Source organism: Barbatula barbatula, assembly GCF_947034865.1.
Source record: "Barbatula barbatula genome assembly, chromosome: 20".
Taxonomy (NCBI): domain Eukaryota; kingdom Metazoa; phylum Chordata; class Actinopteri; order Cypriniformes; family Nemacheilidae; genus Barbatula; species Barbatula barbatula.
The window spans coordinates 16,284,929-16,309,568 of record NC_136783.1 but is presented as its reverse complement, the minus strand read 5'-3'; the positions used below and the strand labels follow the sequence as shown (position 1 = coordinate 16,309,568).

General features: G+C 38.4%; 1 protein-coding gene across 8 annotated transcripts in view; it reads left to right on the top strand.

The window, feature by feature from the left end:
• Positions 1 to 24,640, top strand: part of map4k3a (mitogen-activated protein kinase kinase kinase kinase 3a) — a 44,215-nt gene that overhangs the window by 720 nt on the left and 18,855 nt on the right. For all 8 annotated transcript variants that reach the window (XM_079483251.1, XM_079483253.1, XM_079483250.1 and 5 more), the window contains exons 2-11: positions 8,726 to 8,783; positions 18,033 to 18,123; positions 19,337 to 19,401; positions 21,659 to 21,714; positions 21,888 to 21,935; positions 22,639 to 22,681; positions 22,931 to 23,003; positions 23,586 to 23,717; positions 23,931 to 23,993; positions 24,379 to 24,460. In XM_079483251.1, the coding sequence (XP_079339377.1) occupies positions 8,726 to 8,783; positions 18,033 to 18,123; positions 19,337 to 19,401; positions 21,659 to 21,714; positions 21,888 to 21,935; positions 22,639 to 22,681; positions 22,931 to 23,003; positions 23,586 to 23,717; positions 23,931 to 23,993; positions 24,379 to 24,460 (711 nt within the window). The remainder of the gene's footprint in view (positions 1 to 8,725; positions 8,784 to 18,032; positions 18,124 to 19,336; positions 19,402 to 21,658; positions 21,715 to 21,887; positions 21,936 to 22,638; positions 22,682 to 22,930; positions 23,004 to 23,585; positions 23,718 to 23,930; positions 23,994 to 24,378; positions 24,461 to 24,640) is intronic.

The following is a 24,640-nucleotide window of genomic DNA, read 5'->3' as shown; positions in this document are numbered from 1 at the left end:
CCAATCTTTCAAGAAAGTTGCGCAAGACGTGAGAAATTATTAGTTTAGGCCTTGTGATGTCACCCCAGTTCGCGGTTGCCATGGAAACTTGGGGAAGTCTGTACAGAAAGATGGGGTTTGTGACAGCTGGCGGGTTGATCGGGGATGCTGTTGTTTTTAGGGTTGTTGACTCGGAAGATGTTTACAAGTGTGCCGGATAATCTGCAGCTTTATCTGAGAAAGGCTAGCCTTAAGTAGTAGGTCAGTGTCATCAGGCTCCTGTCACTCACAGGTCACATGGTCAACTGTTTACCGAGCTAGAAGATGTAATGGTTTTAATGATAATTATTGCATTGGACTGGTGCTATTTTCTAAAGCTGTTTATGGTGCATGCATCTCTATGTGTGTTCCCTTGGAATCAAACCCACAACCGATTCTCTACAGATCGAGCTATATGATGAACACATCGTTTTTTACGTTCAGTAGTGATATGTAAGTTGCATTCATGCAGCGTTTAACTCACAGAGGGAGAGCGTGTAATGGGGTTATGTCAAAGATAAAACAATTTTTATGATGGTCGGATGGATTTTAGATAACAGATAACGGATTATGTTGACTACTGTCTAAAGCGACAGAGACGAATGAGCTACAGATGCAGATATGCAATTATTTACGGTGTTGTTTTCTTTGATAGGCAGCTGAAATGTGACTGAATATTCAAGGTCTGGACGCATATTTGTAAATATCTTGATCTTTCTGTAGTTAGTTTATTTTTAGATGTGTATGCACATTCTATGTCTAAATTTGTGTTCGTGTCTTAATCTGAATACATTTAGGATTGCTGCTATATACAGTGTAGGTTCATAAATGTTAGCATTCGTTATTTGATTTTATCTTTTATTGGCTCATTTAGTGACATATAAGTAAAAAATCTCTATATGTTTGAAATAAGATCCTAGGTTCTTATTTAAAAGAATAGTTTCAAGTGCATTGTTCAATTTGCATGAACCTTGTAGCGTTTCTATAGCTCAATCGGTTGTGGGTTTTATTCCCATTGAACATATAAAAATGGCATAATAGTGCCGGGCGGAATGACGGAATATTCCGTTAAAAATGTTCTATGGTGTGTATTCCGCGGAATGTAAATAAGTAGGCGTGGTTAACTCGGTGCTGTGCAATTTGGGCGTTATTATGAATAAAACATGTGAATTATTTCACCCAAAACAAATCAACAAATGAAGTACACTTTTGACCTTCTTTCAGTCTATAGTTCATTGCTGTGCATATATTCAGACTTCATTATATACTTGTTATCTTTCTTCCTACTGTATACATTTGATACAGCCAGAAGATAAATATAAATAAATAATAAATCTATTTATCAGAACTTAATTTGATATCTTTAGTACATTTTCCTAACTCGCATTCATTTTAACTATGGTGAGCATTTAAATGAACTGTAATTAATTAATTTAATGTAAGATAAATTAGGTGTAAGATATAGAATGAAAATAGGATATTGTTACCGGGATATGTATGGTTTTCCTGAAATGTAACTATTCATTCCGCGAAATAGATTTTTGGTCATAACGCCCACCCCAATGGCATAACACTGCCCCTTTAGATAAAAATGTCTGCCAAATGCATAAATGTAATAAAATCAACCTTATCATTCATGCTCGACCAAGACATTACATTTAATGCAATTTGCAACACGCGTTTCATAGGGTTTGTTTGTCTACTGGGTATGCTTGTTTTTCCAAACAGTTTGATGTAAATGTAATGCCAACCTGCTTCTGATGGGTCTTAAAAGGCCTGAAAGCATAGAGAGATATAAAGTATCGATTGAGCAAGTAAGTATTGAACAAAAAGCCCGCTGCAAGGATATGACTAATTACCCGGTTTGATCAGCTTATATTGGCTTTGTGTCAAATGTTAGTGAGGCTATTTTGATGCTCTGTGGCTTCTCCCTATTCACATAGTGGTTTTGTATCGATTGCATTTTTCTGTTTACAGTTTAAGGAATTGTATCACGCAGTGCGTGAAAATATGAACGTGGCTGTTAAAGGAGAGGGAGTAATGTGTTGGTGTGAGGAAGAGTGCGAGTCGAAACTGTGGAGAGAAGTCTAGTGCATTGTAGTGTCCCTGATCAAGTTGCTCTTCTGGGTGCATTTTTAGAAGCATTTTTGATTGCATTTTATAAAGATGGTTGTGCAAGTTAAACAACACTCGTTGTTTGTGAGTTTATGTGCTTTCCTGGCCTCCTTTAGAGACACATTTCTTTCTCTTGCAGGAAGTTTGGCTTTTCTCTTCTTGAGTCCAGGTCAGTCTAAACAGCTCTCGCTTTCTACGGGATTGACTGCAAGTTGACGCCAAGATTTGAGGTTTAAACAGGTTTCCTTACTATTTAAAAAAAACTTAAGTTCAGCCATTGGCTTGACCTGGTTGTAGGCTTAAAAATCACAATTCCGCCTTTATTAGTTTAATCTCCTTCACTTTTCACACTATGCAGGTCTTGCATCGCCCTCAAAGTCAGATAAACACTCGTACTGTGATTCCTAACTAGAATTGTCACCTTCAATCACCAAGATTAAGGAGGAATAGGGTTCTGGGATCTGAATGTCCCGCATTTTGGATTTGTGAAAACATTCTGACAGGATGAAATTCAAGATGATTGAATTTCCTTCATTTGCTACGTTTGGAGCCCTGCAACGCTACTGATGTGGGGGCATTTCTGAATCGACTTTGTCGGGAAAAAATGATCATTAATTATTCACCTGGTTCAACAACTGGGCAGCGCTCCATCCTGTAACACTATCATGCTTCAGAGATTGGTAACAGTCAGCTTTGGGACATGCTTGCAACCCCTGACTTTCAATTGTCCTGACATATATACTCGGATGTATTAGATATATGTTGAATTAACTGGAACAATCGGCACTGATATTGATTATAAAATGAAAATAAACTAAAGCATGGGCTAACAGTCATGTTTGCACCCTTCTGTATTGATTTATGGCCTGTTTATACCTAGGATGTAGATAATAACTCTTGGCACCAGACTAACTCTAAATGGTCGCATTTTGCGAACAGGTTTCGAGGCGGCGCAAGCATATTACTTACAGACTTACAAGCGAAATTACAAGGAATTTCTTCTAGTTGTTATTTCATGTGGAAAGACGAGTAGAACCTATAACTGCCACTAGTGCAGACTGTGTGTGATAGTGCGCATCCACGGCAGCAGACTATCCAGGTCGTCATTGACAAGTTATCACACACAAGGTGAGCACATTACTACGAGTCGCTGTTTGCTGTGACAGATTTCTTGAGCCTGAGGACGTCAGGACATACAATTTGATATATGAGACGTTTAAAACGAAACTACCCTGGAGGAGTGCAGGAAACGGCATTTATCTGTTGATTACTTGAGACAGCGCTGCATCATTTCAAATCACAGCAAGAACGAACGACAGGCTAATGCTCACAAAAAATTGCTTTTGACGTTACATTTAATGAGAAGAATTTAGGGAAACCAACAGTTCTGTGGCACCTTTGACTGCCATTAAATTTTTCCTACGTTGGCCAAGAACTGAAAATTGGAAACTATATAAAAAATATAAGAAAATATATTTCTCTGTGTTCATCAGAACAAAGTAATTTATACAGGAATGAAGTAACACGATGGTGAGTAAATGATTACATAATTTTCATTTTTGGGTGAACTATCCCTTTAATACACAATCAAATTATCGTAAGAACATATTAACTCGAGACCTTTAATTTTGCTTTAATAGTTAACACTGTTAACGCATCAGTATAGTAGCCTAATACAGTTATATCGGGGAAAAATATTATCGTTGCATAGCAGGCTGATTAAAGCTGTACCCCTATTTCCTTAGCTCGCGCTCCTTAAAATTTCAGAAGTTTCTTCTGAAGGACAATTCATAATTTCCTAGTTTAATCTCTGTCTTGTCATTCCACACCTGTGTGGCTTTCTTCTGGAGACCACAAAAAATATATTTTGGAGAACGTTGGTAACCAAACAACATTGGAGTCCATTGGCTTCCATTGTAAGGACGCAAAACCACTGAAACGTTTCTTAAAATATCTTCTTTTCTGCTTTTGTCTTTAGTCTCTCTCTCTCTATGCGCAAGTTCATCTGACACTTCTGATTGCATGCGGCCATGTTTTTATACCTTTTTACCTTGTTTTTGGGACTGTCAGTTCAGAAAGGTGTCAGTACCTCAGTTCAGACATGCCAAGGAAAGCAACCCGGATTCATTAGTAAGAACAAGCCATAGCCCTCGAAACCTTTCTCTGACGAGTCCGTCGACAACTCGAACCCTCACAGGAGTCTCACAAAGCTAAGGTCAACACACTCAAGCCATCACACCCACTTTCTTTCATCACTTCTTGCAAGAAAGAAATGTCAACACCTTTGCTTATTCTCATGAGTTTTATGCCTTCAAGCCTTTTCGCAATTCACAACAAACTGGATTACATGGGTTCTTTAAATAGAAAGTCCTTGCCATCTAGCCTACTTCTAAGTGGCCTTGAGATTTCTCCAGATTCTGGAGACAAAAAGCTGTTTCAACCTTCTCTCATCCTCTCAATGAGTAAGCAGAAATACAGAGCAACATGACAGAGTAATCCACTGTCCTACAAACACAGCCACGCGGGGAAATTGTATTCTCCCATTGTGAGCATACGCCACTGACATTCTACCTTTGTTTGGACATGAATATGATTTACTTAATTATGTTTGGTAACAGAATTAGAGCTAGACTGATTAGATAACAATGGACAGTTAATCGACCATGTGTTCGTAATGATTTATACATGTAAAGCATGGTGCTTGACATGTGGGATAAAATATGTTTAACAACATTTGTTGCAATTTCCCTCATTATGTAGATAACAAAATAGTACAACTTATACTAATACTGAATAGATATATAATATCAGGAACACTAGAAAAAATACATGGCTGCTTTTGCCTCCGTATCGCCATCTCTGTTTGACAAATAAAATAGCAGATTACGTGCTTTTGGGTTAAGGTCAAATGGCATCAAAATGAAATTTCCTGCAAAAGAGTACCCGACAACTACATCATAAAATCAGCAGTATAAACTTACCTTCGAATCCGGGTGCGGTAAGGAGACCGGTTTGAACATTTCTTGGTAGTTACTCAATAACCAATTACTGTCAATTGTTTTCGCCATGATGTTTTCTAGTCTTTTTTTCATTCATAAACGCACCCAAATTGCTACAGGATGCTACAATTGAATACCACATTTGACAATATTTATAATAAATATTTGGCACATTATTGTTTTGTATCTGAATGTGTTGATTTAAGTATGTTGAGTGCAGGCAAGGTAAATTTTTTTTAAGTATATACAATTGATTTGTGTTATTTATCATTTTAAATGTATATAAAATAGTGTATAATAATTTTTTAATGTTGCATGTGGTTATTATTATTATGTTTATTTATTTAAATAGTATACATTTTTTATTTATTTTCTATATAATTATATTATTTTTATTTAAAAAAATTCAGCTTTGCAGTCAGTTGTGTCCCCTTACTTAAAAATCAGTTTGTTGTACGTGAGACTCTAAACAGGCCATAGTCTCATTTGTACCGTAGTTTCATAATCGTGCTATTGCAGGCTCAGGCACGCTCTTATCCGCACGCACTGGGATTCTTGATGCATAATGTTCACTGCGTTTAACTGCAATACAGCATGAATAATGAATCGGCTAAAATGTTTGATAACACCAGCGCAGAAAAGACATTAGAGAGGAAAACGGGTTGTTTATCGGAGGTCAGTACCCGCATTGGCACAGTAAATTGTTAATACAAGGCATCAAATTTGCCAGGTAGTGCAGAAAATGATTGGCCTAGATTCGGCTGGTCGGAGGCCAAGCTTGCAGTGATTTATCCCCCCCTTTGTAATAACCTGACATGGCAGCCGCTCGCAGCCCGCTGCGTGATGCACCTGTGCAGGTGGAACGCTTGGCTGTTGCTCTGCGCTTCCGTGCTGCTATTGGGAAAAGGGCATGCGAAAGTGTGCGGAAAGTTGAAGGGTAACACAGCAGCAAACAGGGTTTCATTCCAAATGTACTTCATGAGGTAATTCGCCGCAGTAAACTCGCAATTGTTTCAAAATGGTATTGCAATCCTGAACTTCACAGAAGACATTCAGAAAACGTTAAAGTTCATTCGTTTATTATGTATCACACACTGTGCTTGTTGTTTTTGGCTCGGTTGACCTTAGTAAATAGACCTTGACCGAATGTTGTACTCCAATTTTCACAGTTTACAGATCCAAACATGCTTTTAGTGGTTGTTTTCCGCAATCCTTGGCTATAACCTATGGTTGCCGATATGCTCATTAGGATCATCATTGAAATCACACCATGATATGATTCGCCCGATTCCATGGTGAGGTATTGAACGCTGTGGCTGGAGGCTTGACGCAGTTATTGATCTGTAGAAATCTTCATGCCTTTAACATACAGGCGCAAGCAAATAAAACACGAAAAATATGCTTTACTTTCTCATTCAAAGCATTGAATGATAAACTAAGTTATGCAGAAATTTTTTTCATCAGGCATTTTATGGAATGTACGGACAATGTTAGCGCGGTTGTTTACTTTGTGGCTGTATTTTTTATTTATGCAATCGAAATTCAAAGCAAGGATCTGATGTAACTCGCTGACACGGGCCAACATTTTCTGCATCCCGTACACATCAATTTGACATACGCTCCTTGTGTTTACAGTGTAGGTTCGATTTCGTCTCTCACAGCTTTGAGCTGGAAGGATTCATCACGTCCTTCAAAATGCATCACACGATGAATTTCAACACACAGCAAAGACTTTTCAGCTGCTTGAAGTTTTAGCGTGTTTGACATCTTAAGATGAATCTTTAGACAGTCTTGCTAAAGATCTATGGCTTCTTTGCATCAGTTGCTCGGGTTTCGTCTGTGTTTCGCGGCGTCGCTCTCGGCTGCTGATGTTTTTCCGAGTTGTTTTCCACAAGGGAAATGATTACGAGACCGATCATTGATCATGCATTAGTATTCTTCCCACGGCTTGACTCAAAAGCCCCGCTGGTGTTCAGTTTAGACTTGAATAAATGAGTTAAATTAGACATATTGGAATCGGATGTTTTATGAAATGATGTCAGTCCTAAATGAAATGTTATGACTGCAGGTTTGATGCAATAATTGTCCTGTGTCATTGGTTGAAAATTGCACGCAAACTGATTTAGACGACTTAATTTGAGTTTTAGCCATTTTCTTAGTCTATTTTGGTCTAGTGGGCTGTATTTGTCAATAACATAGCCTTTTAACAGTGTTGTGTTCCTATGGGTCGCGATGGCTGTGCTCTGCTCGGCAATACGCAAGTCAATTTAACGTCGTGCTAACACTGTTGCTAGGAGAAGGAAACAGAATTTCTCAGACCATTTTGACGATGACATCTTAATTGAATTTGGGCTAATTATGTCTAATGTTTTCCTGCTGTCACAAGTTTATTGAATAAGTCACATTGGACTGAACAACAGTGTTTCGGCGGGAAAAATTAGGCCGTCCATCTGTGTGGACGTTGAAAGTGCCATGTTTTTTTCCTCTCTGAAACTGTACAACGGTCAGTGTTTGTGTTAAGCTGTAGAAGTGATGAAAAGCTCTACTGAATCATGAGTTATTTGGGTCCATGTGAATGTTCGGATGTGTGGAAGGCACATAAACTTACATTCTGCTCTGCGATCAGCAAGAAAATATATTCACAGCCTAAAGACCGTTTCATCTGACGGGCATGCGCCTGACCCCCAGTTAACTTCTGGTTTGTGTTTGGCTAGTGTCTAATTATATATCTAGGCCTACTTATATTTTTATTTTATTTACGTTAATATTTATATCATTAATGTATTGTATAATCATTGTATTAATTAAACAATTTGTAGAATTTTGTAGTATTTTCATATACACTTTGTTGAATGGGTCCTGCAGTTTGGTCGCATTTAAACAAACAGAATTGTATATTGACATCTAACGGTTGAGCTTGGTGTCGGAGTCTAAATTCAAAATATTGGAGAGACAAGTATCGGTTCTTCTCGGTTTCTTTTGATTCTTATTAGAAATCATTTACATGCACTCTATTGTTTGTTTATGTGTACTGGAAGTTAAAGTCACAAAAGTGCGCATGCGCAGTAACGCTTGTTTATGTTACCGTCTATATTGACACACTGCTTCCAATTAATTTATTTGTTCATCCTAATATATTTGACCTGATATGTTAATTTGTGGTCAAGAACAAATAGCCGTTGATACCTGAATACCTAAATGTAAAGCAATTTCAATTGCTGATATGTATTAATACGATTTAAAGATGAATATTAATATGCAGAAAATACTATTAACCATTAACCTGACACTGTGACATCAACGACATGAGAAATGTGTTTGTCCCACTGATGGAAGACGAGGGGAAACCAAGCAATTTATTTTTCTGTCTGGTTGATGTATCGCCATCTTGTGCTATACATATGAATATGGAATTTAATTAAAGCCTAGTTGGACAATGGGATATTAATTGTTAATCAATCGTAGTGTTGACTTTCAAGCTAATTCTTAACCGGTAGTATAATCACCTTTGCAATCTTTCAGCAGCCAGCCATCACTGTTATTTACACCAGGTCATCATGTGTTGATAATGTTCTGATGTTCTTCTCTTTCAGGCTCGTAATGTCACTACAGGAGAGCTGGCTGCCATCAAAGTCATCAAACTGGAACCAGGTGAGAATCTCCATATTTCCTATTTAAGTCCCAATTAAAGGGATAGTTCATCCAAAAATGAAAATAATGTCATAATTTACTCACCCTCTCGGCCTTCCTGGTTATACGTGTGGTACTTCTTCTTTGGAGCGTTGGAGTTCCTGTGCGAGAGTGCCCACTGGCTTTCAGATGCAGCTGCATTTAATAGTATTTCACTGACTGCGGATAAAACATCGCAACCACATGCCAAATTGTGTGCGGTTCCTTTCGATTTATCGTGCAACCCTAGTGGAAATCAATGGGTACCACCATTGTTCACTTACCAGCATTCTTCAAAACATCTTCTTTTGGTTTCTGCAGAAGAAAGTAAGTCACATAGGTTTTATGAGAAAAGGGTGAGTAAATGATCAATGTAGTCTTTGGATTTAAATGTATTTAGCGGGTTGTGTGGCATGGTGCTCTGGATTGATAAACTCAAGGTTTTAGATTTTATTTGATAAAGTGGCCATGGATTTGCAGGATTATACACTATAGTATAAACCATAGTCTAGGCTATAGTAATATGTACTGTAAGTTGCTTTATATAAAAGAGCTTGTGAAATGACTTGCTTGCTCAATAAACAATGAACCATAGAGGGACCTTTGCAATTAGTCAATATTACATTCTAGTAATGCAGAAGTACGTCATTTTATTGTTCTTTCTGTTGCCGTTGGATTTTCTACTATTGTACACACTGTACGTACATTTTATCAATACAGAAATGACACAAATGTTTCAGAGTAGACATTTTATGGTCTGATCGAGGACAGTGATACTAAGGCGAAAGGCTTTTGATATAAAACACAGAGAAACTCAGGGGGAAACATCAAATGGGATCTGGGGTTTGATATGGTTTGACAGTATTGAATACCAGTGTCACCGTAAAGGATGTACCTGTTTTATCCACAAGCCACATGGATTGATGAATGACATTCCCTAGCTTAAAGAAAGCCAGTGGAGTGCGAATTACATTTTGATTTTATAGCGATTCTGTTTGTTGGCTGTTTTGCTGTGCCAGCGGTAATGGCAGGAACAACAGCAGACCTCAAAGTGTTCCAGCTGGTTTAAGATAAAAGAGGAAACAATTCAGACACAGATGTCGGCAGAGGAGTTGAGCAGTGATACAGTTGAACTCAATAAAATGACAGCTTTACCAGGTTTATTTGACTAGATAAAGGTTATTAAATTTTTTACCAAGTAAAGACACATATACAAATCAAGCACCCAATGTCTGGTTGATTGTTTCAGCTGGTTAGGAGTAGATTCAGTTGGGAGTTTAAGGTGAAATGAGCAACGTATTTAAGCTAAGGACAACTTCTCACAAATGTGCAATGTGGCAAGTTTGAGTAGGAGTGCAGACAGTGAAAATCACATAATCCACCCGATACAGCCAATAGGAACGCCTACTTGTTACCAACAGTACAGTGACCTTGTGACTGGCAATCATGTAATCGCTGTCTGTATGAGACAGAACTTTCACGCCACTGTGTGAGGACATGGTCATCCTTGTATTGTTTATAGGACGTCTGCTATCATTTTTATTACCATTGATTTAACAATTATCAAAGAAGCTACAGTTTCATTTATACTTTTTTATTGTTGTTAATTCCTGTATGTTGCAATGCAAACGTTTTTTTATGGCACTAAACCCGTAGGCCTGTTTGTTTTGCCCTGCATGGTTTAAACATTGACCAAGAATTCTGTAACCACTCGCATGCGTAGACACAGATGGACCGAGTGCATTAGTCAGCTTTCAGCCTCATTAATTACCACATGCCTCTCATTCCAGAGAGAGAGAGAGAGAGAGAGAGAGAGAGAGAGAGAGAGAGAGAGAAAGGAAGGGGGTTTTGGAAGCCCTGTACTTTACTTTCTCATCTGCAGGTAGAGATATAGCATTTGTTTGTGTATATGTGAGTGTGGTTTTTTTAGATGCCCGTGTTGGAAAACTGTGCCAGAGATCTTTTAAACCGGGTTTCAGATGTGGGTGCTTGATATAGTCCGAGTGTTTAGGAAACACCTGCTCAGGCTTGCATCCAAGCTGTTTGCTTGAACGGGCAGGAAATGTGCACAAATCATAGCACACAAAATGTGTTTTTTTAGTGCACATCGGAGCATTGCCATATTAAGGGACTTTATCATCAAATCAATCAGTGCAGAACTAATGCGTTATTTAAGAAGGCGGTAAGTCCTGGATCTCTTTGTTGGTCTTGATCTGTAAGGAGATCTATGAAAGGAAAGCTATGAAGATGATGTGAGGAGCTAATAAGTGCAGATGAATCGCACTGCATGTCCAGCGTGATAAATATCAATATCAGGTGAATTCTTAGACATTTTTCTGTACTTTTATGCTGTAGATGTAGTATGCTGCTCGTAAATGTACAGTAGCCGTGATCCCCCAGAGGGCGGTTCTTTATAATGTCTTGTTAATTGTGTTGGTTTGCAAGTAACATGTGTTGCTAAGATGAACAAACAAATCAATTATTTGACCCAGATTTACCTTTACTTCTCTAGCAAGTCAATACAAAGTGAGGCTAATTAGAAAAAGATATTAACACAGTTGTCCGTTTTAATGGAAACGTCTCTGAGGTTTGTTCCCATTTGACATCAGTTTGCAATTCTTATTAACATGCAACTTGTCTTCCCGACGCATTGGACTGCAAAGGCGTGTTTCCTGTTCTAACCCATTAGTGTCTCTGAGCTGGCCTTTACAAAGCGTAAGAGGGAGGAAACACACGCACACACACACACATTTTAATCCCATGGGTCTTCTCTCTCCAGCGCCATAGGGATCAGGGCATGTCTTTGAGTTTTGGCTCTTTAATTTCAATGAATCAACAGGAGGTCATCCGAAATGACCCAACAAGTATGTTTACGAAACACAAACACAGGGCCCTGGAGAGAGTTTGCGTGTGGGGGCGTCTTGGGACGCGTGCTTAAGGCCTTAAAAATCAAAAGATACATGGTGTGTTGATCAGACTGCAGCTGAACGTTCTTATTTATTTTTGTGTGGATCGGCCAGCTCAAGCGCTGTCAGTTTTATACATTTCATTCAATATTGATGAATCTGTGAAATTGGACTTCGGAAAGCAGCGATTTGCCACTTTGACAGGGATGTAGAGAGAATCAATTTCGTATCGTTTTCAAACCCTATCTGTGTGTGTTTGCCGATACGCAGGCTCACACATGGTTGTGCCCTCGGACGCTTGTGTGTACACTGGCGTGCATGTGTGTGAGTTCGTGCACCTGCGTCGATGTACTGCTGAACAGCAAAGGCTATTCTTGCAATGTAAAAAAGGCCGACCTCATGAGCAAGCACTAACTTGCCTTTCCTTCCGTCTGAACCTCAACTCGCCGTGCGCACGTATTTATGATGGCAAGTTTGAGCTGCATACTGGAGGAAGTGGTCAGGTTTTTTGCCATGCACAGGTGGACCCTTAAAATCTACAGTTTCAGATTTCTGCTTCAGATTTTAACTTTGATGTCCTTGGATATAGAAATAAAAATGAAAACATGTTATTCCTCTGTTTACTTTGATTTTCTTTTCCAGATTATTTGGTCAGTGTTGGTAAATGTGATAAGTAATGTAATACAGAGTAAACATTTAATAAATCTTGTTTGGCTAGGTTTGGGTGTGCTTCAAAACCTATTGAGTAGCCTACAAAGTTGAACACCACAGGCGCCCTCAAATAACCAACATTTCCTTTAGAATTCCATCCACGGAGACAGATGTTTTGAAACAGCCTGTTTTTCATATTCTAACCTGGTATTGAAAAGACAAGACGATGTTGTGCTGTTATTTGAAGGGACGTCGGGTATGTGCGTTTGGATGCTAAGTCTTTGGCTGTGTTTCCCGCGAGGCATGTAGAGGGAACCGGAGGAGAGGAGGCACAAGAGCGAAGGGGGGCCGGGTATTAGCAGACTTAGAGCACAGAGGCGCTGCGGGCAAGCGGGCGTTCATTTAAAATGTATGGGCCCTCAGAAATGTCACTAGCTGTAATGGGAGTGAAAGTGCCAGAACCTAGAGTCGCTGCATAGTCAGAGGTGTTCTTAATGCATGTGCTGGATAGATGTGTGCATGTGTGTTACTGCAGTATGAAGACTTGCATCACAGGCGCAGCTGTTTCACCATCAACAAAGAGCACTAGAAAAATATATTGCTGACATGCACACGGTTTTAAAGGCCGTATTAGGGAAAGTGGGTATAAAGAAAGAATGTCAGAGAACACAGAACAGAACAAATGTTGTAAAATACGGAGAGATCTCATAGGATTTATATGCAAAACTTTTTTCAGAAAGGCTTTTTTTAATACGTGGGTGATTCATTTATTGTAATTTGCTTGTTAGCAGTAAAGCCTTGAGGTTCAGTTATAGGAAAATTGGATATAAATTGGAAGCTATTAAGTTTAATCACCTCCTCTCCATGTCGCCAACTATCTTTATCAACCAATAACAGTACCCGAATGGCTCATCGTAGATAAGTTATGGGCGTTATAACCAAAAACCTGTTTCACGTTTATGTATTTATTCTTCTTACTGTTTCGCTTCTGGCATGCACAGCGTCTTGTTCAGTTCAACAAGAAGGCTGTGTGTGAGTTAGCCGCACCTACTTATTACCATTCCACAGTTCACATAGAATAGAAAAATATGTCAGTCATTGCAATGGTATTTACTGTCATACCACCCAGTTCTACTTATAGATATTAAATAGAGATTTGGCATTTGTACGTCTTTATTATTACTAGTATATTTCAATGCATTTGATGAGGTCATAATTTACATTGTGTGGACACCAAACCACAGAGACATTCCTCAAAATATCTTCTTTTGTGTCATGCAGTTTTGAACATGTTAATTTTGGGTGAACTATCCCGTTAAAAAGGCATTACTGCAAGTTATTTGACATTAGCAGCCTGCATTAAGTATAATACTTATGTCTTTTACTGCCATTTTTGTAAAAGCGTTTGTTTAATTTAATGTTTTATTTCTGTGTCCTAAATAAGCAACTTGAAATCTCTTTCATCTTCATATACCACATGACATCAAAGACAAGCATGTTTTAATAAGGAATGAAAAATGGTGTCAAAATCACGCCCACTGTATGGGGACATAAGTGCTAATGGGGACAGGGTCCCTGTTAAACAGGTGATGTGAAAGCATGCGGCTTTCAGCTAATATGTCCATCACACCAATCAGCCATCACTCGCATTCCCGACCGCTTCAAATCCCCGCCCAAAGATGTAAATGTGTGTAAACGCACACACATTCTCACTTTAACACTTACACTGCATTCTGTCACATCCGTGGAACTGTTAGCCGTGCACACACATATGCGCGCTGACACGCATGTCTAGTAGAGTGACAGCTGAGAGCCTGTCTCCGACAGTCTCTGTCTCTGTCCGGCACCTACAAATATGCCCAAGAGCATAAACATGTCCCACTTCTGTGTGCCGTGACATGCTTTGTTCATCTAATGTATTCAGATGCAAATCATTATTTCGTTTATTTTTGAGAGGTTGTGACGCTGTTTAAGTAAAACATGTTAGTCACTGTTCCTCCTCAAGAGGATTTGTTATCCGTAGCTCTGCTCGCTCGTGTCCATGTACAGTAATGGAATTTGGATGGGAAATATACCAGACCTCTAGACGGGCTTCAGCACTCCCTCACATAGAAATGGAGCCAAGCTTTTTTCTAGAGCGACTCTTAACTGGCCATTCTCAAATCAATGCACACTTTCTCCCTGTCTGCCTAAAGACAGACACTCGCAAACATACTCAAGCATTCAATATATGGTATATACTTTTGCCTAAAAGTTAACATACGTCTTGCTAATAAAAAAAAAAAAAATATATATATATATGCTTGGTTTCCCAGCATGCTTTGCACAAATAAGTTCTCTGCAGTGCTTCAGTGATGTTGTTATATTTATGTGTGCATTGCCACTCAGGACTATTTGTAGCTCAGGAATGTAACACTATATTAAAACTGAATGGTACGTCAACTTTAAACTTGTGTAAATTCAGCTATTATTTTGTCTGGTGCAATATACCTAATGTAATTGTTGACATGCAGCCAAACTGACTGGCCACTTCTTGAAAGACTTTGTTTGAATTGGCTTTAAAGCCAATTGTTGAAAGCCTAAAGCATTCTTAAAACTTCAATTAGTATCATCCCCAAACATAAAACCCTCCAGCCTGCTCTTTTTAATCGCAGGCTAGCTGCTTCGGTTTCCCCTGAAGCAGGCAAGAGTCAGTATCCCCGCTATCTCTCACAGCTTTCTGCCCCATATGCAGAGGGAAATGTCACCGTCTCAGAGGAGTGCTCACCGGATCGCTCGGCCCGGCAGGAAGTGCATGTCACCTGACCCCTTCTGCTGCCACTTCACGCTTCCCTCGGGGAGCGAACGTCTTTTGCACAGAACTTCTCTTCGAGGGCATTATGCAAAACTTCAAAAGCCTTTTTTCACATGCCAGCGTTCCAGGGGTTGGGAATGAAATTGTTCCTAAATATACTACCAGATTAATTCTGCTTCACGATCGCCCAGCATGCTTAAAGCAATTGAGGAGTAGAATTGCTTTATTTCTTGCAGCCCATTTTATGCTGGCAAAAACTTACTCTGGCGATGGTTTTTTAATGTAGTTAATACTTGATAAAGTGGCACTAGAAAGTATTGTTTGTTACAAATGTAAGAGTGTCTTTGTTTTGACATCTGTGAAGCATGTCTATTAATAACGGGATGAACTTTACCTGTGGTTACTCTCCCGGAGCAACAAACTGACTTTAGACATTCACTTAAAATATCCATATGGTTAAAAATGATTTCTCTTGGATTTCCTCATTCATATTCTGTGGTATACATGTATATGCTATTTAAAAAATACTGCAAACTTTTAATTTCATTGTAGCATCCATAGCAGTGCTATCAAATCGATTAATCGCAAATAATCGATAATCGACAATAAATGTTTGGGTTTAAATAATTAATGATTTTGTGTGACATGTATACATAAAAACACAAACATGCATGTAAATATACACGACACACACATGTATCATATAAACGCAACGATTTATTTTGAATCGATTAATCGCTTTGACTGCAGTGATCCATATTGTCATTGTTCAAAACTATTGTGTTTCATTGCATATATCATTGTATATGATACAAAAAAAGCATGATCATGGGATTGTAATTTATTTGTAGGTTTAAGCCCTCTAATAATCAACCTTTAACTTTATATATGGGATCATTCGACGCAGCACCCAGCATGGGCTATTCAGTCTACTAAATGTAATGGTGAATTATTCAGGTCTACAGTTGGGCAATATTTATCTCTTTTATTCTATGTGGGAGTTGAAGGGATTTGAGTACGTTGCTGGTGTCAGTGGGAGAGAAACAGAAAAAAAAACACTTTTAATGAGCCTTCAGCTTCCATCATTAAGCAAGCAGTCACAACAAAGTGACTTTGTTCTCTCCATCTCTCATAATCTGTCTCTCCTTCTTTTCCTCTCCGCTCACACACACATCTATAAAGCAAAGGCAGAGATCAAGAACGGCTCAGATAGAGTCGAGGCAGAAGCCCCCACACAAGCATTATGGAAGATCGCCTTCTTTACCCATCACCCCTGACATCACAACGCTCAATCGGAGATCAGCGTTCATTCCATTTCTGTCTTTTGTTTGTCAGCCTCTTCTTTCACCTAGAACAACTGATACAGGTCTTTCACTGATGTCAGCTTTGGAAAAGGCCTTTGTTCAATAACCTATGGCTTTTAATTCAGATGAGGTAACATGACCCAAACTAAATACTGCCAGTTACTTCCCTCTCATACATAACCATGATTTTATCACCAGGTTGCTGTACTGTTAGTCCTATTTCTTGGTGTACGGTTTCCATTCATAATGTGCCTGTGTGGGGGTACTTTTGAATAGCACAGAAGATTGAAATCGCTTACTGTAACATTCATTTCTGTCATAAACTTCTATCGACATTGACACTTGACTACACGACGAAAGTATTGCATGAGTCTCCAGTTGGCATTCATCATGTTGTGTATCAAACCATTTGAATAACTTTTTAAATAAATTGTTTCAAACCTGCATACATTTCTTTGTTCTGTTAAACACTAAGAAATATTTTGAAAGAATGTTTGAAACCAAACAGTTCTGAGACATCAGACAAAAAAACACCAGGGTAGTCAATAGTACCCAAAATTGTTTTGTGTCCCACATTCTTTCAAATATGTTCAACAGAAAAAAGAAGTTCAATCTGGTTTGGAACAATTTAAGGGCGAGTAATTATTTGTGTCAACTATCCCTTTAAGGGGAGAAAGGAGGGGATGATCTCTTCATCAGCAGTCGGGGGAAGCCACACAGATTCATCTGGGGTTTGATGCTCTCTGAATGTTAACAAGCTCAGTACTGTATGTACTGTATGTACATATGGGCCGGCATGATCAACACAAGCATCCAGTGATCCTTTGATGTATTTTTTATATGAGGTCTTGATACCAATTTACATATTACTGTCATTGGGGGCTTGCTTGGGCAGTCTTTACTATGGCTTCAAATGGTAGATAAGCTTTAAACTTAAATGTTTTGGAAAAAATTGTATTCCCTTTTTTTGTTTTATATTGCAGGGTTCATTCATGTAGGGTCAGATTAACATATGGTTATGGTTATAAGGTTAACCACAATATGGTTAAATTTGGTAAATTGCTTACCTTAAAGTGTATATTTATTTAAAGCCTAAATATCATTTACTCACCCTCTTGTCCTATGAAACATGTATGGCTCTCTTTCTTTCACAGAACACGTAAGAAGATATTTTGAAGAATGTTGATAACCAAACAGCCCTGACACCCATTCATTTCTATTGTATGAACACATGCCAATTCCAAGTCAGCGTGTACCGCTTTTGTGTTAGGTTACCAACGTTCCTTAAAATATCTTCTTCTGTGTCCTGCAGAAGAAAGAAAGTCATACAGGTTTCTATCAACTATCACTTTAAATACCTGAATTCACCTTATTCCTAACCGTACCCAACAGACGATCCATAAAGATTTTTTGACTCCCAAGTTTCCTTGCTGACCTCTATTCTCATTCTTAAATACATCCTTACATGACACCACATCGGCACAACCCGCCTGTCTTCTGGTGTCCGGCGGGACTCTCTCTACCATGTTTACACACTCACCTTGCCCTCTTCTCTCTATCTCTGTTCCCTGGACAGGCGAAGACTTTGCAGTGGTTCAACAGGAAATAATCATGATGAAGGACTGCAAGCACTCCAACATTGTGGCCTATTTCGGTAGTTACTTAAGGTATAGTATTAACCACTCTCCTTACCACACGTTTACAGTTCTCTTTCTCTCTCCTTCACTTGACCTCTCTGTGTCTCCTCTCCTCTGTCAATTCCTATTCCTGTGTGAGGCTGTTGAGTTGACACTGTGCCCTGTTGGTTGAGTCTCTCAGCTGCACTGCAGGAATAGTCACTGTGATTAAGCACCTCTGTTTCTGCTAATCGTACAACCTGTGCCGCACAGCCGAGCTTGGACCGCACCACAAACTCAAAGCGGTAGATTTCGTTTTATCGTGGGGAAAACAAAGGGAATTTTGTACTGTCTGAATCAGCTGTGAAGTGTTGTATGTGAATAGCTATAGCGATTACTATAAGCATCCACATCGACATGTGATAATGTTATGTTTATTCAAAGCTCATGTGTTGTTTTCATTTCAACGCAAATAAGTAAACACAACAATATTGTTCACTGATTCCGATTTCCATCCTGCTTATCGATTCCGATTATTTTCAATTCCCAGTTTCGATTCCAGTAAGTAGAACATTTAGATATCAACCTGTATGGTTATTTACCCTGATATACTACAAAAATCATTGTTAAACTGTAGTTACTATAGTAAATATGGTTAATTTTCATAAGGGCTTTTATCGAAATATCAACAGATCACAGGTTAACACGTGTACATTTCGGAAAATGTGCGCACAGACATTAATAAAAGGAATCCGATTACTAATCTTTCGATTCTCATTCCATAATTGAAATAGATTTTCAATTACCAACTCTTTTCTTACTGTTATTATCATTATTGTTTTTGTTATCATTTTGTCTGTTTTACCAAACTGTGGGATGAGTCCCACTGTTTCTGACTAGAAACAGTTTAGTATGTAGCTTGACAAACGTGTTAAAGTGAACTTTAAAACACTCCCGCTTGAGTTCTCTCCTAGCAAAGAATTGTGTTCTGTGGTGTTCCTCATAACTACAGGTTCAGTCTCTGTTAGACAATGAAGCATACATTAGTCTAGACATTAGCGCATGACACCTTGTGGAAACGGAGAAGGGTGTTTTTGATAAAAGCAGGTCGCGTGTGAGTTATTACAGTGTCTCTTGGTTGCTGTGTCATGACCCAGAAAAGTGTCCATCCTCTCAGCCTCCCTGTGGGGCTGCCGGGGACCTATTTCAAGATGCATCGATTGAAATGTAATTTGTTGGTGTTTGTCTTTCTCTGGCTTTACAGGAGGGATAAATTATGGATATCTATGGAATACTGTGGGGGAGGTTCGCTGCAAGATATATATCATGGTAAGATACACTATATCGAGGTAAACAATCAACCGTAATGCTAACTCAAACTCCAGTACACTTAGTGCTCGGTGAAACAGAAACTGCCTTTAAAGACATTATGAAAGCTTTGTATTAATGTAGCTTAACTGATATAGCAATGCCAAGGTCATGGGTTTAGATCCCTGGAAACCCAATCTGGTGAAATGTAAGACTTGAATGCACTGTATTTAGCTTTGTAAAGAGGTTTCGGCAAAATGTATAACATTTAAATGTTTGGCCATTTAATAGTAGTGTTCTTCTAAAGGTTGACAAAATGCAGTCCTTTATATCACGACCCGTGAAGTGAACAGAAATTTGCAATTAATAGTAATATTTTATCAGAGGATTCTGATAAAACTTCATTGAAGTGTGTTATTGTTTATGACTGTGATAATCCTGTCATTTTCCTGTTCTTACAGGAAATACACATAGGTAGGAAAGCTACACTCAATTTCAATTGAGATCAACTTCAAGCTTTTCTTGTGTAAAATTGATTTTTTTTAACTGTTTGAAAATGATTTAGTGTAAATTGTAAATTTTCTTCTCCATAAAGCAATTTGATCTCTGACAGATGTCTTAAATATATAAATCTTTTCTCACGCTTTTGGAAATGATCTCTGTGTATGTTCCCAGGAGATAAATATAGTAGAGTGGCCCTGTCACATCATTAGAGCTCATTTTCACGGCAGCTGTCAGTAGTTCTGTGGCTTCTCGCTCAACGCCTCTGCTCGTGGTGGGAGTGCGGGGGCTGAGCATGGGAGGGGGTGCTTGCCAGTTAGATGGTGTTATGGCGCTAACGTGTAAGCTTTGTGGCTAGGCCAATGTCCCGTGTTATCAACCCTCTGCTGCCACGCTAACATTCTGCAGGGTCACGGGCCTGATAAGAGGTCGACCGCTGTCGTTTCAACCACATACGAAGGAGAGAAAGAGAGAGAGAGAGAAGCTAAACAAGTTCTGATTGGTCAGATGTGTCTTTAAATAACTCTCTAAACTAATCAATGATAAGCAAAGGGAGTTTGAGGTAAAATAGAGACCACAAAGCACGTTTCTGCTGAATGGGTCAATTCCTGTATGCTGTACCTGTTTGGGTGTCAATCGAACCTTTTTTATACAGTAGATAAAGTTATTCATAGCAATATTAAGCATTTTTATGAATTTTTGTAATATATAATTTACATGATAATATAATTAAACACCCTTAAAGGCCCAGTTTATGACATTTAGTGCCATCTAGAGGTAAGGTTGCGAATTGCTAGCTAAGGCTCACACTACCCATCCCTTTCGAAGCACTACGTAGGCTGACACAGGGCTTAGATGTCGTCACGTTTTCGCTTCTTTGCCGAAGGAGATAACGCATTTAGGAAACACTCTCTGTAGAGCAGTTTGTCCCTTTTGGGCTACTGTAGAAACAACATGGGGAATTAGATGTAAGGGTACCCGTGGTGTATGTAGATTGAAATAGCTCATTCTAAGGTAATAAAAACATAACGCTTTATTATGTAAGGTCTTTATACAAATCTGAAGACATAGTTATGTGTATCATAGTGCCTTTCTGCCAATAGATCCTCCGAAAAATTACACACTGGACCTTTAAGTATTCACTTCTCCCCACCCCATCACATTTCCTGTTGTTCTGACATTTTAACCAGCAATAAATGTCTGTATTGGCTTTGAGAAGATTAAGTTCTCTGAAGCAGCGTCACAGGCTTACAACCTTCAAACTCTCCCACAGTCACACTGATATGCAGATCTTAAAACAGCTCGGAGAACTGACGGATGAGCTTCTCAAACCCTCACAGGCGCCTTTTGACATTTCCTTGTTGAAGATACACAGTGTGCTATTCTCATCAGTTGTCTGTCTTGAATTGATAATTTAGCTCTGTATTGTCCGTGAATTGTCAGGCAAGCAAGGAACAATGCAACTGCTCAACATTGTTCATGGTTTGCTTGATAGTCATGTCGCTGTGCTTTTGTTCAAACATTCATTCGAATGTGGCACCAGGAAGATAAGTGTCATATTTTTGCATTTGCTTTAAACCACGAAGAAATATCAGAGAAGCCGAGAAACCAGCTTTGGCCATGCAACATTTTATTTATTGTTCAGATATTTTATTTTGAAGAAACAGATATATTTGTTTTGAAGCCAAGGCATCAAAGAGCTTAAAGCCAATAGGATGTTCATAGATGTTTCTTCAGGATTGATTAATGCTAATGTGCAATAAATATGTCTCCACAGTTACCGGGCCACTGACAGAATCACAGATAGCGTATGTAACAAGAGAAACCCTGCAGGTGAGTCCTTTTACTGGACTTGTTTTGACAAACGCAGCAGTCCACTGAGACTGTGACATCTATTTTAATTTTTATTGTTGACAGATACTTCATACAATTTACCTTCTTGGAGGGACTATATTGAAAAGCGATGTGGATTTTGTCTAATCAATTTGTTGTGGCTTATATTTCAGGGTTTATACTATCTTCATAACAAAGGAAAGATGCATCGAGACATAAAGGTACAATATGTTTGTATTTTGATTCCAGCTTTTTGTGTCTAAATGTTATTTTTTAATGGTTTAACAGGCAGGCAGCTTTATTGTTGATATTTTACTCAAATGGAAAAAATGGAAAAATTTCAATAAAGCACTAAATCCCGACTTTGGAACGTCTGTCAGCCCCTGTAAACAGGGCAAGTTTTCAGCAATTGTTTGACCTCACAAAGTAAAGCTCCTATAAACGGTACTCTCAAACGGTACTTGAGAGAATCTTTTTGTTTGTACTGTATTTGTTTGTAATTGTTTGCAATAACTTGTAGTTGCAAACTTGAATGTGTTGTTGTGTCAGCTCATACTTAAAAACTTACTTAAAGTTGACATTTCTTTATGTGATCTTGAGGAAATCCGTGTGCCGAAAAATACCTTTAAATGAAAATCCTTAATATTTTTAACTGTTATTTGGCCAAGCTAAATTGCAGTCGCTGGTAGAGCTAGAGAAAATGTGTTACCTGGTGAAAGTGAGACGTAATAAGTATGATTCAGAAGTCTCTTCCAGACCTCTGATCACAGATGAAAGCAGATTTTGTAGAAAAAAAAAGATGAAACACGGAAGCCAGTCGAGTCCATTTTGAAACCTCAGAAACTACCAGCACATCCAGTAATGTCTCATAATAGCAGCTGTGTTGTTTTTCTTTTATTATATGTTGTCTTTTATTTGAAACAGGGTGCTAATATTTTATTGACGGACAACGGTTACGTGAAGCTAGGTAAGCTTTCATTCTGGTATTTTACCGGAGGCAATTTTATTCTGCGATTTATTGTGTTATAAATCCGCTCAAGTCATTTGCAGTGATTGTTGTGCGTGTCGAATGATTCTGTTAATAGTGTTGTGTTGCTAACTAAGTGGCACATCGTATTTTCACATCTGCTATGGCATTACAGCTTTAAAAATTCATAAATGTAGGATTGTGTATAGTTAAGATATGTTTGCTCTCTCTCTCTCTCTCTCTCTGCAGCTGATTTTGGTGTATCTGCACAAATCACAGCAACACTAGCGAAAAGGAAGTCCTTCATTGGAACACCTTATTGGTAAACAGCGTCTTTTTTCTACTGTCGATGTTTTATATAAAATATCTAAATTAAAATGGGTAGTTGACATGGCATTTCAAGAAGTAAAGGGAGAACATGTTATGTACATTATAATGTACTTATGGTAACACACAGTTTATAATGTTAACTTATGTTAACATATCGCTGTCTGAAACCTTATCATCTGAAAATCATTACTATTAGTCACCCTTCATGATTACCTTTAGGTTTTATTAATTTTCAACAAATAATATATTGAATGTAGCTTGTCAGCTTTGACAAAAGTGTTTAATTCTTGAAAAAATGCAGTATTTCTTATTCATATTTCTAAAGTTGAATTTACAGTCGGACAGTGACAAAGTAACAGTTATTTTTTTGTAGAAATTAACATTAACCAAAATATTTTGGTAACACTTTACAATAACATGTATGTCCAACCACCCAAATAAGGTCACTAATAATTCTAAATGCTCATAATTATCTGGGTGTGCACTTTAAACTAGTTTTCCATCTCAAATAACCCTCAGTCAGGACGTGATTTTGAATGTTCTAAGTGATGATGTCTGTGACCCGTGCCAACAGGATGGCCCCAGAGGTGGCCGCCGTGGAGAGGAAAGGAGGCTATAACCACCTGTGCGACATCTGGGCTGTGGGCATCACTGCCATCGAACTGGCTGAGCTGCAGCCTCCCATGTTCGACCTTCATCCCATGAGGTCAGAGTTTAAACAGCAATATGGATCATTTCCAAACCGGTGTTTAATGTCTTTTGCAATTGCCAATTTCTCATTCTCTCATGGCAGAATAAGTCTGAAATGAGTTGAGTTGAACTAATTAAATGCACACACATTTTCTGTCAGTGTCATGTTCTGCTAGTGTCATTGCTCTTATTTTTTTATCTCTCGCTCTCTCTCGCTCTCTCTCTCCAGGGCTTTGTTTTTGATGACGAAAAGCAACTTTCAGCCTCCCAAATTAAAAGATAAAGTGAAATGGTATGTGATAATTAAATATGTCAAGCTTTCAATTATTAGTATATCTGGGTTTGTAAAATCCTTGAAACCAAGAGGGACTTCTGAGTTTCCACCTTTTTTCACTTATTTGTAATTCCCCTTAATCACAAGTGAAATTGGGACCAAGTACTCATTGGCCCTAAACAGTTCCTTATATGCATTTTGATAAGGTTGGACTTCACATTCTTTTATCTCAACTGATTATAAATCTAGCGAGGTCGTCCTCTGAATGCTTTCGTCTCTGTTACCTTGCAGCTCTGTTAAATCAAATTAGCTTAATTACATTCAGAGCTAACAAAGCGCACGGCCTTGCGGTCATAATTCTCGGTTTGTGTGTGATTAATGGACATCCTTCTGTGTTCTCAAGGACCAATAATTTCCACAACTTTGTGAAATTGGCGTTGACAAAAAATCCAAAGAAAAGGCTGCCAGCTGACAAGTTATTGCAGGTGAAATTTTTGTCATTATGTTCGCAAATCCTTTCCTGTCGCAAATTGTCCAGAAATTGTTCATTTTATCTTTAGGTATGGTTCACACCAAAATGAAAATTCTCTCATGATTTACCCACCCTGTTGTCATTTTTAACCTGAATGACTGCAAAACACATGAATGTTGATATATAAAAACGT